We start from the raw sequence: 14,511 nt of genomic DNA, 5'->3' as shown, positions 1-14,511 counted from the left end.
TAAGTTTTACAAACTTCACAATTGTGCATAATTGTGACAACATAATAAATTATTGAAACTATCAAGAATAAGACGAAATAACATTTTTTAACAACAGCCGAACCTTTAAAAATAACGGAAACAATCACGTTACTACACAGTTGTATAATGTATAAAAATGAAAAAATAATTTTTCATGTTAATATTATATACAATGTATAAATTGAGCTAGATTATTTAAATTTATTTAACTGCATGATAACAATTTGAAGGTAAACGATTATTTTTTAGCTAAGTCGACATTGAAACAGGTTGACTCAAAATCGACCAAAATGAAAATAAATTTGCAACAACCTGATAAACATGTATGATTGACGATGATTTAAATCGAAATCGATATCTGCGTAAATAAATATGAAACTAATTCGATCATAAATTATTATTTCTTCTTTTAAAGCTCATATATGTTTCAGGCTTTTGCCTCCCTTGCGTTGTTCGATAAATGTTGTTTTTTAAGCTAACGTAATGTATGAGAGTCCGTGTTTTGATATTAAACAATGGAAAGTGTAACTTTATGTGACATCTTATTGTTTTTTTTAATACACTTTAACTAAAAACCGTCTTAATGTTTATGAACATCAGATAATCGACATAAGGCTGATCGTGAATTTAAACAAAGCATTTTTCAGTAAAGCAATAGCTACATTACACCATCTCTATGGGGTCATGATGTCCTTTTAACAATTTTTTTTTGATTTTTAGCCATTTCAGTATCTAGTGGTTCCCGAAGCAGGGTCAGGGGACTCCTTGTGCATCAGAGGTCCACAAAAGAAACACTTGGTCTTGATTGGGGATACGCTTAAATCCCGCTATAGAGCAACTGGTTAATAATACTTTCATACCTATTGTAATCAAATCTTACATGCTGGAATCTATTCACACTTTTTGCGGTTTTAATTGCCTGTATGCAACGAATATAATACTGTAAAGTAAGGCTGGTTAATAGTTTTGATACTATGCCCTTTGATTGTATGAGGAAGGAAAAATAACTAAACAGAAAATTTGAAAATTCGCCATAGAAAAATCTGTGAAAAATTTCAGAATTACTGAGCTTGGCAAAAACGTCTCAATTCTGTTTTTAACTATTATGAATTACAAACATAAGCTAATAGCTTAGTTGTCGTCCATGTGTGACGTTGCAAGTACCTTGTACTGGTAACCTCTCGCTGTAGTTCAGTGAAAACAAATCGCGATAATAATAACAACATTGCTTATCAACAGTATTAGTTATATTTATTCTTATTTAAACATAACTCGAGCATGGTTGGACCACGGCCACTTGGACATATTTAGATAACGACGATGCTGATTGCAACATTTGGTGTACCGTTCAGCTGCATTTAAAACACACAAGAGGCAATTAAAAGCTCATAAAACTAAAAAACTTTCCTGCACCAGAAAATAAGACATAATTCTGATTTGATTTCAATAAATGTTCCACAAAATTTAAATACAAAATCAGTTTCATCAGCCCCAGTGCAAGTAGATGACCTCATGCAATTTTTCGTCTTCTTGTTTCTATGGCGACCAGTTTCAATATAGAGAAATCTTTTTTCCGTACACCTAAGGTATTGATTGGTCTTCGACTGTATCTTTGCGGAAGAATATTACTCGACCACGTGGAATGGTAGGAATAGAAAAAATACAAACTTTGCCTCATTATTTCCATTTCGGTTAAAGATAGAATTTCATTTAAGTTGGTCCACTGATGTTTAATCCAACATGACTTAAAATTTTTTGAAAGAAACTTTTTTAGATCAATATCAGGTTTTTGTATGTTAGCATTAAAGCTAAACAATCTGGAATAAACCTTTTCTCTAAAACGTCTCATGGAAGGAGGTGTGGCAATATAGATTCCGATATTGCCAAAGTTTGAGCAGTTTGGCAATTCCATAGAAAGTTGCTTGTTAATAGCAAACGCAATGTCTTTTGGGGTGACATCCAAAAATGAATCACAAATAGCTCGAGAATCTTGCTTTGCTGCTTTCAGTTGCTTTTTTGAACATTTTTGACCAAAATCAATATGCTTGTTAAATCTCCAGTGAAGACCAACAAACAATTTATCATTGAAGATTTTTTGTATGTACTCTTCTGCTGCCTTCCGCACACAAAATGGTCGTTGCACAGCGTCTATGACCCCTGCTATAAGCTCATTGTCTTCAACATTTGCAATTCTTTTTAAAGAAGATGGTTTCAGTGGGTATGCCTTGCTACTGTCCAATGCAATTGTATAGAATGGGGATGAAAATATAGCACATTTTGCTGAGGTTCCAAAAGCTTCTCTTAGTATTGAAGGGTTTGACGAAATCCATGGCTGGTGATACGTCATCGTGACGTCATTGCTTGGAAGAGATGGTATATTAGTGGAAACGTCAACACTGGGGTCAAAACGCAACGCGGTTGCCCCTTTTATATCCTTCAAGGGGTCGTCAACCTGTAGAATGTTCATTTTTGTATCTCGTTCAAACATTTTGATGGATTTCAGTTTCTCTAACTTTCCCTAAAATAAAAAATAAAAAAGTTTATTGAAAAATGGATCGAACGACTTTAAATCTAGTTACGTAACTTATGACGTTGTTTTGCAAAAGATTTTTTAAATCGTTTTTATCGGACATCATTCCATTCAAAGACATTTCGAATTTAATAACATATGTAGAGTACAGCAGAGTGATATGATAATATGAAACCCGTTTCTTTGACAAAACGGTACATTAAAAAAACGTCTATGCGTCAAAAAACAAGAAACTCTCTGTCTTCTTACTTGAAGCACAACATCAAAAGAATTTTTGCAGTTCATTCTCATTTGTTCCAAGGAAACGCAAGAAACAAAACTGCACAGCAAATCGACATCAATGAACTGAAAGGCTGGCATGAGATGGAAGCCGTTTGTGAAATGACTGTGGAATTGCGGAATGACCAAAGTTCTGTAGATAGAAACACACTGTCCAAAAAACGTGTTATGTCACTTGCACTGCATTTCACAACTATATGAAATAATGATCTCATATGTCCCAAAACGCGATAGACTCTGTTGAAATCAATGTGGCATTGCGTAACTTATTTCTTTAGGATTACAAAGTAAAGACGTCAGTGATATTTATTGGGCGAAGTGATTATAGCTAACTATGTTAGGGTGGTCAACTTTTTAAAAAAAAGTTCTAACTCAATTTTTGAAACGCAGCAAATACGTTTTACAATGATTTTTTTGCTGTTGTCATTGGTTCTGCTGTGATGCATTGAGCATTTTTTTCTTGTAACTGCTACATTCTATGGAACATCATGTATTGCATAGGCTATGGCTATCTGTAGCATGGTCATTAGAAAACCACCTAGGACAATAATATCACAAAAATCAATAATGAGAAAAAACAAAAGTGTGTTATTCAACATTACTTCATGCCTAACAGCCATTTTAGTGATATAAAAATGAATTAATCTATCCGTATAAAAACAGCTTGAAACATGATAAACGAACCACTCACATACTAAACAATAATAAACATTTGGTTCATATTGCTCATATGTTTTACTCAATTTGTAAAAATTACCTGTTGAGTCGGATTGCAAGGTATATGGATTGCCAAAGACCAACAATTTGATTGTTAGGTCCCCAAATTAATCCAGGGTATAAATATTTGTTTGGGTCCAAAACGATTTGTGGATTTACAGTTTTCCATTTTTCTTTGTTCTTCCATAATTCACATTTGTCGTCTTCGGAATTCTGCACTGCTGAACCGTAGTTTGATGTTTCTCGATCTCTGTTTATCAACCTTGACAGAAAAGCGTTTGATTTCATTAATAATCCATTGGCGACAGACTTTCTTTCACTTTCCAAAAGCAACACCCTACATAAAATCAAGCATACGCTCAAAGCACCGCATCTACAGAGAAGTTTTACTGGTAGGTGATGGGAACTCAGGAGCATATTTAGTCCAACCGTATTTTCCTGCCTGTTGTTCTCATCTGTTTGTCGAGCAGGCTCTTTTTGTACAACAAATTATAGAAAAACTTTTTACCACTATTCTCATTATGAATCTGCTGCTGAAAGTCGTTGGTGGATTTTGATGGTCTCTTAGCTGAAGTGATTCATTTCCGTGTTTAAACTCTTTGATTAAAAGGCAAGCCAGCAAACATCACATGCTTTAGATTGTTTTGTAACGTTAAAGCAACGATAATTCAGACACAAATAACGTTATGAGCATAGTCGTGACATAACTTGTATTGCAGATATATTGTACCAGCACATAATCATATTGAACAGGCTATGTTGGCATGCACCAACACAGTTCACTAAAGAACTAGGAATTAGCTTTCCATGGAGAAGTAAGGATGCTTTATTTATTCTTGCAATTAATTTAAAGAAAAGTACTTCTTCAAATCGTACTTTTTGCAAGGCTGCAATAAAAATTTCGTAATAACCTTTTGCTCATGTAAAAAAAAAAGTTTTTTTTTATTGTTAAAAGCAAAAACAATTATTCAAGCTCATTTTGCAGCGGGTTTGAGATTATGACAAAGTGGCTCCAGTGAAAATAAATCAATTTGTTTTGGTTTCAATAAAAAAAAGCACCGTTTCAAACACCAGGCAAAAAAATAACCCAAATACTAACAGGCTAAAACATTATTTCAAAGACATATATAATTTTTAATCATGGAAACACAAAAATTAAAAAAAATCAAGTATTTTGGCTTTTCGTTTTATTCGGGGATGAATTAAGCTTCAATCAGTCAATTTCTAAGTTACGACCACTGATAGATTTGACATGCCCGTGCGTCATTACTGGGTGTTGATGTCAATAGAAACATCTGCTTTTGTCAATTTAACTATGTTCGGTCAACAACTTTTTATACCTGTGCAATTTGGCCTTATGTGTCGTAATTAACATGGCTAGCAAAATTAACGATGAAACTGTATCATGGATGAAGAAAGAGTAGTAGCCTTCAGTATTCTAATCTTTTTTCTTAAATCTTTTGCTTGATAGTTTTCGTGGTAAAACGAGAAAAAAAAGCGATTATAATTAGCTTGTTTTATTACAAGAAGATTAAATAATAATTAACTAGTAGCTGTCTTGGGAAGAGATGTTTTTGTCGAATCCTATTCAAACAAAGCTATTCAATTCAACGATGCAAGAGCAGGACATTATTCAAGACGCAGTGTAGCTCCATATAGTAGCAGGTTCCTGTAATTATGAAAACATCTTAATGTGTTATTGAGAAAATAAAAATTTATGATTTTAAAATTGCCATTAACTAGCTGAACCTGCAGCATTTTTTAATATACAGTAATAGCTAGAATGAATTTTGTTGCTTTTGTCGAAGCAAATGTACAGTATTTTTAACTTTTTAACTTTGTACAGGCAATATAAAAGAAGAAACGATTTAACAAATCTACATCTAAAAAATCTAACAAAAACTAATAGTAAATAAGTTATAACTATCTGTCATTTCTTTTTTTCAAAATCGATGATCAAAAACAAGAAAGCTACTACCGGTATTGCACTAGTTTTAATGCAAACAGCAAAACGTGATAACTTTTAGCAAAAGTAAAGCAAGCTTTCTAATTCACAATGGTATTTAAGTGGGCTTGAATAAAATTCAGATGCATAAAGTCAACACCATTAAAATAACCTAACAGCCACTTTCATCGTAAAATAGAAACACAGTAAAAACCTTTATGGAAGATAAAGAGACACATACTGCTAGGTTAATTAATCTTTTGATACCATAAACTTAAAGTTTTTTTTACTCATGATTGGTCTTGACACTAAGCGCTTTTTGTTGTATTAATAGTATTTCTTTTTGAAGCGCTTTGTGAAGAGCAGGTTTTTGAAAATATATCCTTGTCTTATTATTTAGAATTGTTCTTATTGAGTTCATTGAATTATTGTCGTTAAGTTATTGAGTTTTTGAGAGTAAAATGGAAGTAGATTTTGTGTTTATAGCGCAAAGTCTTGCAAATGCAACGACGAGTTGTTGGACATTAATTAGTTAAAAAAAAATAGATCAGCAGAATGTATAGTTAACAGTATCGACATAAATTAACAGTTAATGAATTAACTATTACCACAGATTCTCAATAGCTGTTATATAAAGAGCATTGACATGGCTATCAATTATCCCCAGTGTAATTGGACTTTTTCTAAAGTATATCTTGGGATTGTTGGACTAGCCAACATTACTGAAGACGATCTGCTTGAAGCTTTGGGTCCTTGTGATGATCAGTTTAAATTTTTGTCCGATACTTTTGTTTCAAGTTTAACAGTAGTATATTGCATTGTCATTATACTTGGATTTTTTGGAAATCTCTGCGTGATATGGATCATATCTACTACTCCTAAGTTGCACATTCCTGTAAATATGTTGTTGCTATCACTTTGCGTTAGCAATTTAATTCTAACCCTCACTTCAGTTTGGACCTTGGTGTACGATATCTCATACGACTATACGTTAGGAGAAGGACTTTGTAGAGCCATTCCTCCAATACAAGGTAGGAAACTTATTCTACCTATAGTAGGCTACATTTTTAGTCTTTACTGCTTAAAGCTTACCTTAAAGCTTACTGCTTAAACAACAAACCAGTCTTCAGTTCAAAGCCGATTTTAGTACAGTTTAACTTTATGTATTGTTTTTAGGAATGGCTGTTCTGAGCGGGATATATGCTTTGCTATTAATTGCTGTTGAGCGACATCAAGTGATAGTTTATCCAAGAAATAAACAGATTTTCAAAAAACGTATTCAGCTCATCTCGGTCATTGCTTGTTTGTGGATAGCATCGTTTTGCTTTCAGGTAAACTTTGTTCGGTTCTGGAATTTTGTATTCGGTCCCTGTTTTTGAACTTGGATACAGTGCAGCAAGCATAGTTTACTTTTAACTGAAAGTTTATGTTTGTTGACCACCATTATACTTGACGATTGTTGATCACTGTACCATGGTGTCAGCACACATTGACATATAATTGCGTACAACCAGTGCCGGTCTTTGGGGTGTGCAAACCGTGCGATCGCACAGGGCCCGTAAATTATGGGGCCCGCAATTTAATCAGAAAATGCAGTAATTTTGTCATTTCCAATGGAAAAATTCAACAAGTGAATTCAACAAAGGAATTAGCAACAAGAAAACATAGAGAATCAACGCGTGCAACCTATATCGTACCCTGAAAAGATCGAGAAAAAAAGAGCCGAAGTCGCTGATCGGAGTTGCCGCTAACATTTCAAAACTTCTCTCAATCTTTTCAGGAAACGAAATAGGCCGAAATTTGATTTTGTTACACGACTTCAGGGTACGAATTTTTCAGGGGACGAAATAGGTTGCATTCAGTCTCAACATAGAGACATAGCTTTATTTCCGAAAAATGTCAAAGAAAGCATGATCTTATCATTTTGCTAATTGCTATGCCACCGGACAGCACCATTTTACAGTGATATTCATACCCACATTTTTGTTGAACATGCTCTCAGAATGCCCCAAATTCAAAGTAATTTTTCAAAATTTTTTGGGGGAGAACCCCCACACCCCCCGTCACTGGGTGTCGTCTTTGACGATCACGCCGACACCACCCCCTCTCCTTTCAAAATACCTAGTTACACTACTGAATTGAATCATTGTCATTGGGGCCCGCAAAGCATATTTCGCACAGGGCGCAAAATACCCAAAGACCGGCACTGCGTACAACACACTGCCATGTAGTTAGAAATGCAAAAAATATGACAACTGGAAAGAGAAAATGACTAACACAGTCATTCAGCCATCTATTCTCATTCTGAATTAGCTTATACTTAGTTTACTTGAAACAAGTTTACTTTAGAGCTTCGATAGAGAGTTCGTCTTGCTGAACCATAGGCATACGAAGCCGAGCAACGTTATCAAGTTTAACATCTTCAAGTTTATTACATTTACAAAAAACACAAAACTACGCAACAATTAAATATTGAACGCTTTCTACATCACAAGATTTCCTCTTCAGGAATAACATTTATATAATTTAACTACATCTGAATAAAATACAATGGTTTACACGTTCGAAAAACGTTTATACGAAAACGTTCGATACTTAATTTGTTGCGTAGTTTTATGTTTATGTAAATGTAATAAACTTGAAGATGTTAAACTTGATAACGTTGCTCGGCTTCGTATGCCTATCAAGTTTACTTTAATTTATACAAATTAACAATTTATATTCAAGATATATATAAATTTTCATTTTCAGATACCACAAATCGTAGTGCTGCGGGATACAGAATACTCTACAAACGATGAAATGAAAGACAAAGCGATATGGTATTATGCTACCATTCGTTACTGTGATGAGAGTTGGACGCTAAGGCAGTCAAGGGCCTACTCTATCTCAGTAATGTTTGTCATGTATGCAATTCCTTTGATATTGCTGACTATGCTTTATTCCCGAATTGGATATTCTATTTTTATCCGCCAACCAGTGGGAAATGTTGTCTCTTCTTCAACAGCTGCAGCTAGAGCCCAAACTCAGAGAAGAAGAATGTTACTAATGCTTGTCTTAATTGTATCAGCCTTTGCTTTGTTCTGGGGTCCATATTTTATAGTCATGCTGGTTTGCTTGGATAGCTACTGCTCTTCTGAACTCGTCCCATACTTACAATGGCTTGGTCATCTTAATGTTGCACTGGACCCAATATTGTACGCAGTCTTGCATGTACGAATTCGAAATGCATTCGTAAACAAATTCAAGTAAAACAAGAGTTACTTTGAGAATCTAAAGTGGTCACGTACTCACTTCAACAACCGAAATGCCTTTAGAAGAAAACGTACTGGTGATGCAGCATTTGTCAACGATCAGTTTAAATCAACATTGTACATGAACAAAAGCAAATTGCAAGATTTGCCTATAGCAGGGGTCACCAAACTTTTTTCTCTAAGGGCCAGATTGCTGCGAGATTAACAGCTGCGGGCCGGATGCAAATTGCGAAAAGAAAAGATATACAACTATTTAGAATCTTCATTGACTTGAATTGAACACAATAAATAACAAAGTTAGCGGTGGAATAGCAAAGTTGTGATGAAAATCGAACGGTTGCTGGAAAAGTTATTCCCTGCTGTGATACACTACAGGGCATCGTGCTCTTGAAAAAACATTACATCTTTCCAAATTTGGCCTAGGCTGTCCAGGAATGGAGGAACCATTTTAAAAGTTGGTGGGCCTAGAGGCGCAGCAGTCTAAGTCAATCCTACTTCTGGGGGGCTTCACCCCCCAGACCCCCATAACATTGTTGCATTCCTAATATTTGAAATCGTTTACACCAGGAGTTGGCAACCTACGGCCCGCCAAGAACAATCATCCGGCCCGCCGCTCCTTTACAAATTATAATGATATGTGGCCAGGCCAGTGATTTATTACAGTATAATCAAATGAAAGAACAAGTACGTTTCATTAATCATTTTAGTAGGCCCACGTCTTTGGTTTGCAGCGTTTCTGTTTGTACAAACAAATAACTCAACATAAAGCGCCATTATGATGCAAAACATATTATTTTTTCCAAGTTAATGTGTCAAACAAGGAACAGCAAGGTTAATCTATTCAAAAATAGCTTTAAAACAGCAAATTTCTCTGTTACAAAGGAAAGGAAAACCAATGAATCAGAAAATTCTTCTGCTAGCTACAAGGTAGCACAATCAATAGCAAAAGACAAGAAATCGTATAGTGATGGAGAATTTGGAAAAAAGTGTAAGATGGATGTTATTGAAAAGATATGTCCAGAGAAAAAAAACAAAACTACTTTTCAGATATAGGCCAATTAAGTCTTTCAACAAGAATCGTAACTCAACGAAAAGAGATATCGGAGAACGTAACATCTAGCAAAAAGTTATTGTATATATCTACAGTTCTTCGCAATGGCAATAGATGCGAGCACAGACACGACAGATAAGCCTACAGCTGAGCTGGCGCAGTATTTGTGCGTGCAGTAAACAAAGATTTTGATGTTTAAGAATTTGTTCAGCTGATTCCCGTCAAGGGTATTACTAGCCGATATTCTGAAGGCGTTAGGCTACGTCAACGTCTTGAAATCATGCCTCTGAATCTATCAAAACTGGTATTAATAGGCTACAGCCCTCCAAGACCATGTAAAGTTTGGCTTTGGCCCGCTGTTAGAAAAAGGTTGCCGACCCCTGGTTTAAACATTGCGTTTTCATAATTGCTTTTCGTGCCAACAGGCAAAACTTTCTATTTTTGGGCCGAATTTGGTCAAAAAAATTACAAAATTGCTCTATAGCGCTTTACAAAATATGGCGATGTACATACAAATAAAAAGGCAACAATACACACACACAGTTATAATGCCACCTGGGAATAATAATATGCAGTATATATACAGTAGGCTAGTAGTATACAGTATATATTATACAGTAGGCACGTGCATATGTAATGATATCACTGTTCTAACCATAGAGAGCATAGAAAACAATTAAATTGATTGGTAGATTGCTCCAGACCACCAGTCACACGCAACCACACCCACACGTGCTGCACATCAATAACGGACTCAACAGAAAAGTTTAAAGATTGGATTTCATCATTGAGCTATCAAAAATGATAATCAAACTACTGTGTATCAAATGAGTGAAGACCATTTTTTGGAACTCTCTCTCTGATTTGCCGTTTTCGCTACCTTTTTAAAGAAATTTGGCGTTTAAAAGTGGGTGGGCCAGGCCCACCCAGAAAATTAAGTAGGTGGGCCCAGGCCCACGAGGCCCACGAGGTTCCTCCATCCCTGAGGCTGTCCCCATTTGTGGTAGCCTAATGATAAAAATAGAGCACCAACATGTAGGCTGCCTGGTAGAAAAATGTACAAATTCAACATACAACAATGAACTATAAGAACGAAAATTTCAACAAAGAAGTGTCTATTACACAAAAAAGCAAAGCCAAAGACGGTTGATAATACCAAGGGGAGCACATGTACAGAATTGTAGTGCAGCTGTAATTTCCGCAGCTCGTGGCGGGCCGTAGTTTGGTGACCCCTGGCCTATAGTATCGACAACTGTATCGGAACCTTCCGAAAATGGTCTGTACCCACCTAGTATTGTATCTGTTGACGATAAAGTACTCACAACAGCTCCAAATAAGCGATATTCTTTGAAAAAAATCAGCGTTGTGACTTTGCCAACTGAGCTACCTGGAATGACGGATATCAATCAATCAATCAAGTTTATTTTCGGCATAGCTCCACAGTCATTTTCAAAGTACCTATCAGGAGATATAACAAATAGCTTTTTTTTATATGGAAACTACACCATGGAGGCACCGAAAAAACCACGCGGTTATCTAAGTCAAGGTGCCCCCACTCAGTGGCGTAGCCAAGGGGAGGGTTTTGGGGGTTACAACCCCCCCTTTGGCACACGTGTGACGTCACGATATTGAGAATGATGCTTTCATTCTAAAAAAAATTGCCTAATTTTAAACAAAATTGCATTAAAAGAGCGAGTTTTGCCAATACCAAACATTCAAACATCTCAGCCAGGAATTAGCAACAAGAAAACACAGAGACTTAGCTTTATTTCCGAAAAATGCCGAAGAAAACATGATCTTATCCTTTTGCTATGCTACCGGACAGCACCATTTTACAGGAATATTCGTACCCACATTTTTGTTGAAAATGCTCTCAGAATGCACCAAATTCAAAGTAATGTTTCAAAATTTTCTGGGGGAGGCCCCCCAGAACCCCGCCGCTGGGTGGCTAAACCCCCCTTTCAAAACTCCTGGCTACGCTACTGCCCCCACTAACAGAAAATCCGCAACTCGTGTTGCTGTTTTTTTTATTTTATCTTGCCTAAGTAGGCCTATCTAAGCTTACGCCATGACACTGTCATGTACTTTCTGTGTTTACTAGGCCACAACAAACTCAACTATAGGCCTAACGACCAATTCTGCAGTAGCTCACCGTCCTGGGCAAGACGTGAAACTGCATCCATTCGACCAATCGTTATCTTCTAGTCAGTTTTCTGCGTAGACATTTTTTATACATGCAGATCTACTGCATACCCCACACATCATCAGCCGCATCTGCTGCCATGACCACGTCATGCTACGTAATTACAACAACTTTTATGCTCGTGTTTGTTGCTATTTTTTTAATGTGTCCTATCATCAGCCGGCGTTTGCCGCCATGACCATACCATGCTACGTAATTGCAACAACTTTTTATGTTCGTGTTTGTCGCTATTTTCTTAATGTGTCCTTAGCCTACTCAGTAGCCTATGTGCTAATTCCTAGCAAATGCTACGACTCTTACAGATTCTTGTTTAGTTTCCTACACATCATCAGCCGGCGTTTGCCGCCATGACCACGTCATACCACGTAAATTTAACAGCTTGTATGCCCGCATGTATCGTTATTTTTTTGTAATGTGTCATTATACTGCTTATTTGTTACATTCTAGCGAGCGCTACTTTGTACCAATTTCGTTTCAGACGCCCCCACTCGCGTCACCCGGACATGCACCATAGCTGCATTGTCATCCAGCACTCATCTGCACTAGATGTTTGCTTCACAGCTTGCAACTTTGCAAGAAGCTTTCCCAGTCCGAGGATAAAGATTCAATCAATCAGTCAAACTATACAAGCTGGCCTCTATCATGTCGTTCTCATCATCCATCACCGGACTACCAACTCAACTGCTGTCGTATCGTCCCTCCGTATTCAACATACTCCAACTAACAGTCTGCTTCTATAACCAATCTCGGACATCCTTGTCTTGCACAACCGCGCGCGCGCACCGCTAGGCTATGTATACTTTGTTTTACTATTCTGGTTTGCTTCCATGGGTGTCAATTCCTATCTCTTCGGAGGCAGGGCATGGACAGCCATGGACGCTTACCTGTTTGTATACTTAATTTTTTTCTGAAAACGCTTGTAATTTTTTCTCTCATCGTGGATTTTACAGTTGCCCCCCCAGTATTCAATTTCAATACCTAACCCTAAATCATAACTTAAGTATTCGTCATTCACGAAGTTCCTCCTGTGTCTCAACTTCGCTTTGACTGGGGCCAACGAATGTCTTTGCATTTGTACACTTTTATGTTATTATTCAGTGCAGTCCAGTGCTCCCATATATTCAACTGTTTACTTTCAACTTGTAACCTTCATTGCGTCTGGAAGCGCTGGCGCAATCATAGACATTCTGACGTCACATCGCTTGGCCTATATATGGATTCGCTTTTGCTGAATCTTTCTTTTTCGATCTACATTCTTCCGGCGGAAGGGCGTGACGTTTGTAGCTCTGCTCTGATCGCTTCAACATGTGGCGCAATCAGTGGCTCCGAGAGGGGGGGGGGGAAGTCGGGCCAGTTTCCCCCCTAGCAAAACATTGTAAAGGAAAAACGAGTAGTTTTTTGTTTTTGCACTTTTGAGGGGGGCCCATTTTTAGTACTAAAGTAAAAATGTACCAACTAAAAAATCAACAAATTCTTAAATGAAGTGCGTAGTTCCAAGTATTTCTCAATCATTGTAAATGTCACTCTCGATGCTTCTCATCAAGAACAAATCATTTTCGTTTTAAGGTAGGCGATGTTGAACAGCTTCAAGACGTAAAATCTGAAGCTGAAATGATTTCTGTATCACTGAACGGTTTCGATTGTATTGATAGTTTCAATTTGAAAAGTGGCGCTATTTTAGCTAAGCGGGAACTATTTTTGCTTGACAACTGAACCATAACTTCAAAATCTGCTTTGGCCATGCATAGGATGTTGTATACAACATAAGTTATCTGGGAAAGTTAAAGGTATCAGTCCAAGCACGATTAAAGAAAGTAAATCCTGTATATTTTTTGTTTATGGATCATCATCATCATCAGTCATTATCTCCTCATGCATCAGATTGCGCATCAACATGAGTTATTTGCTTCCAAGAGTGGCGATTTGAGCCAGCTCGCCCAGTGTCGCCAAGTTCAAGTTGAGTCCGGTCCATGATTGGATGTTGTCTTGCCATCGTTTTGGTTGTCTGCCACGTTTTCTTTTTCCTTCTACTTTTCCTTATGTGCAAACTTTGCTGATTCCGAATTGTGATCTTTTAGTGTGGCCGAACAATTTTAAAACTTTTGATTTTATTAACTTATTGCTGCAACTGGATGTAATTTTGTCATAGTTAAAAGATCTTTTGTTTTCGTGTGGTCAAGTAGCCTTTGTTGGTCATGCTTCTCATGATGTGATTTGGAAGGTATAGTGAGTTTTTTCTTTATTTGAGTTTTTTGTTTATGGATGTTGTTGCTTAAATCTGGTTGGAATTCATAATGTTGCCTACAGACAGCGTTGTTCAAATGTCTTATCCTTTTTGGAGTAATTGATTATCTGTAAGCTTGTGGCATCTTTAAAGTTATAGCCCAGTCAAAGGAAAATTTCTGAAAAATCTAAAGAAAGTTGTCCTATCATCTCGCAAAGAAAATTGACTTCGAGAAAGTAATCAAGGCGTGGTGCAGTCAAACCCAATGCTTTACATTACCCTTTTAC

General features: G+C 36.6%; 2 protein-coding genes across 4 annotated transcripts in view; one reads left to right on the top strand and one right to left on the bottom strand.

The window, feature by feature from the left end:
- Positions 1-1,272: 1,272 nt before the first annotated feature.
- Positions 1,273-14,511, bottom strand: part of LOC145779833 (protein lev-9-like) — a 32,006-nt gene continuing 18,767 nt past the window's right edge. The window contains exons 2-4 of one of the 3 annotated variants that reach the window (XM_082591485.1): positions 3,588-3,809; positions 2,801-2,963; positions 1,273-2,539 (exon numbers count right to left, since the gene is read on the bottom strand). In XM_082591485.1, coding sequence (XP_082447611.1) covers positions 1,532-2,539; positions 2,801-2,963; positions 3,588-3,809 — 1,393 coding nt within the window. In that variant the 3' untranslated portion in view covers positions 1,273-1,531. Of the gene's footprint in view, positions 2,540-2,800; positions 2,964-3,587; positions 3,810-5,099; positions 5,217-14,511 lie in introns of those variants that run through there. The other 2 variants (XM_082591486.1, XM_082591487.1) reach the window with 2 other exon arrangements.
- LOC145779622 (QRFP-like peptide receptor) lies at positions 6,139-8,744 on the top strand. Its single transcript, XM_082591259.1, has 3 exons — positions 6,139-6,523; positions 6,669-6,823; positions 8,244-8,744. The coding sequence occupies exons 1-3, from the start codon at positions 6,139-6,141 to the stop codon at positions 8,742-8,744; spliced, it is 1,041 nt and encodes a 346-aa protein (XP_082447385.1).

This window comes from Aplidium turbinatum, chromosome 11 (genome assembly GCF_918807975.1).
Source record: "Aplidium turbinatum chromosome 11, kaAplTurb1.1, whole genome shotgun sequence".
Classification (NCBI taxonomy): Eukaryota; Metazoa; Chordata; class Ascidiacea; order Aplousobranchia; family Polyclinidae; genus Aplidium; species Aplidium turbinatum.
The sequence above is the reverse complement of the archived record's forward strand: the minus strand, read 5'-3'. Positions and strand labels throughout refer to the sequence as shown.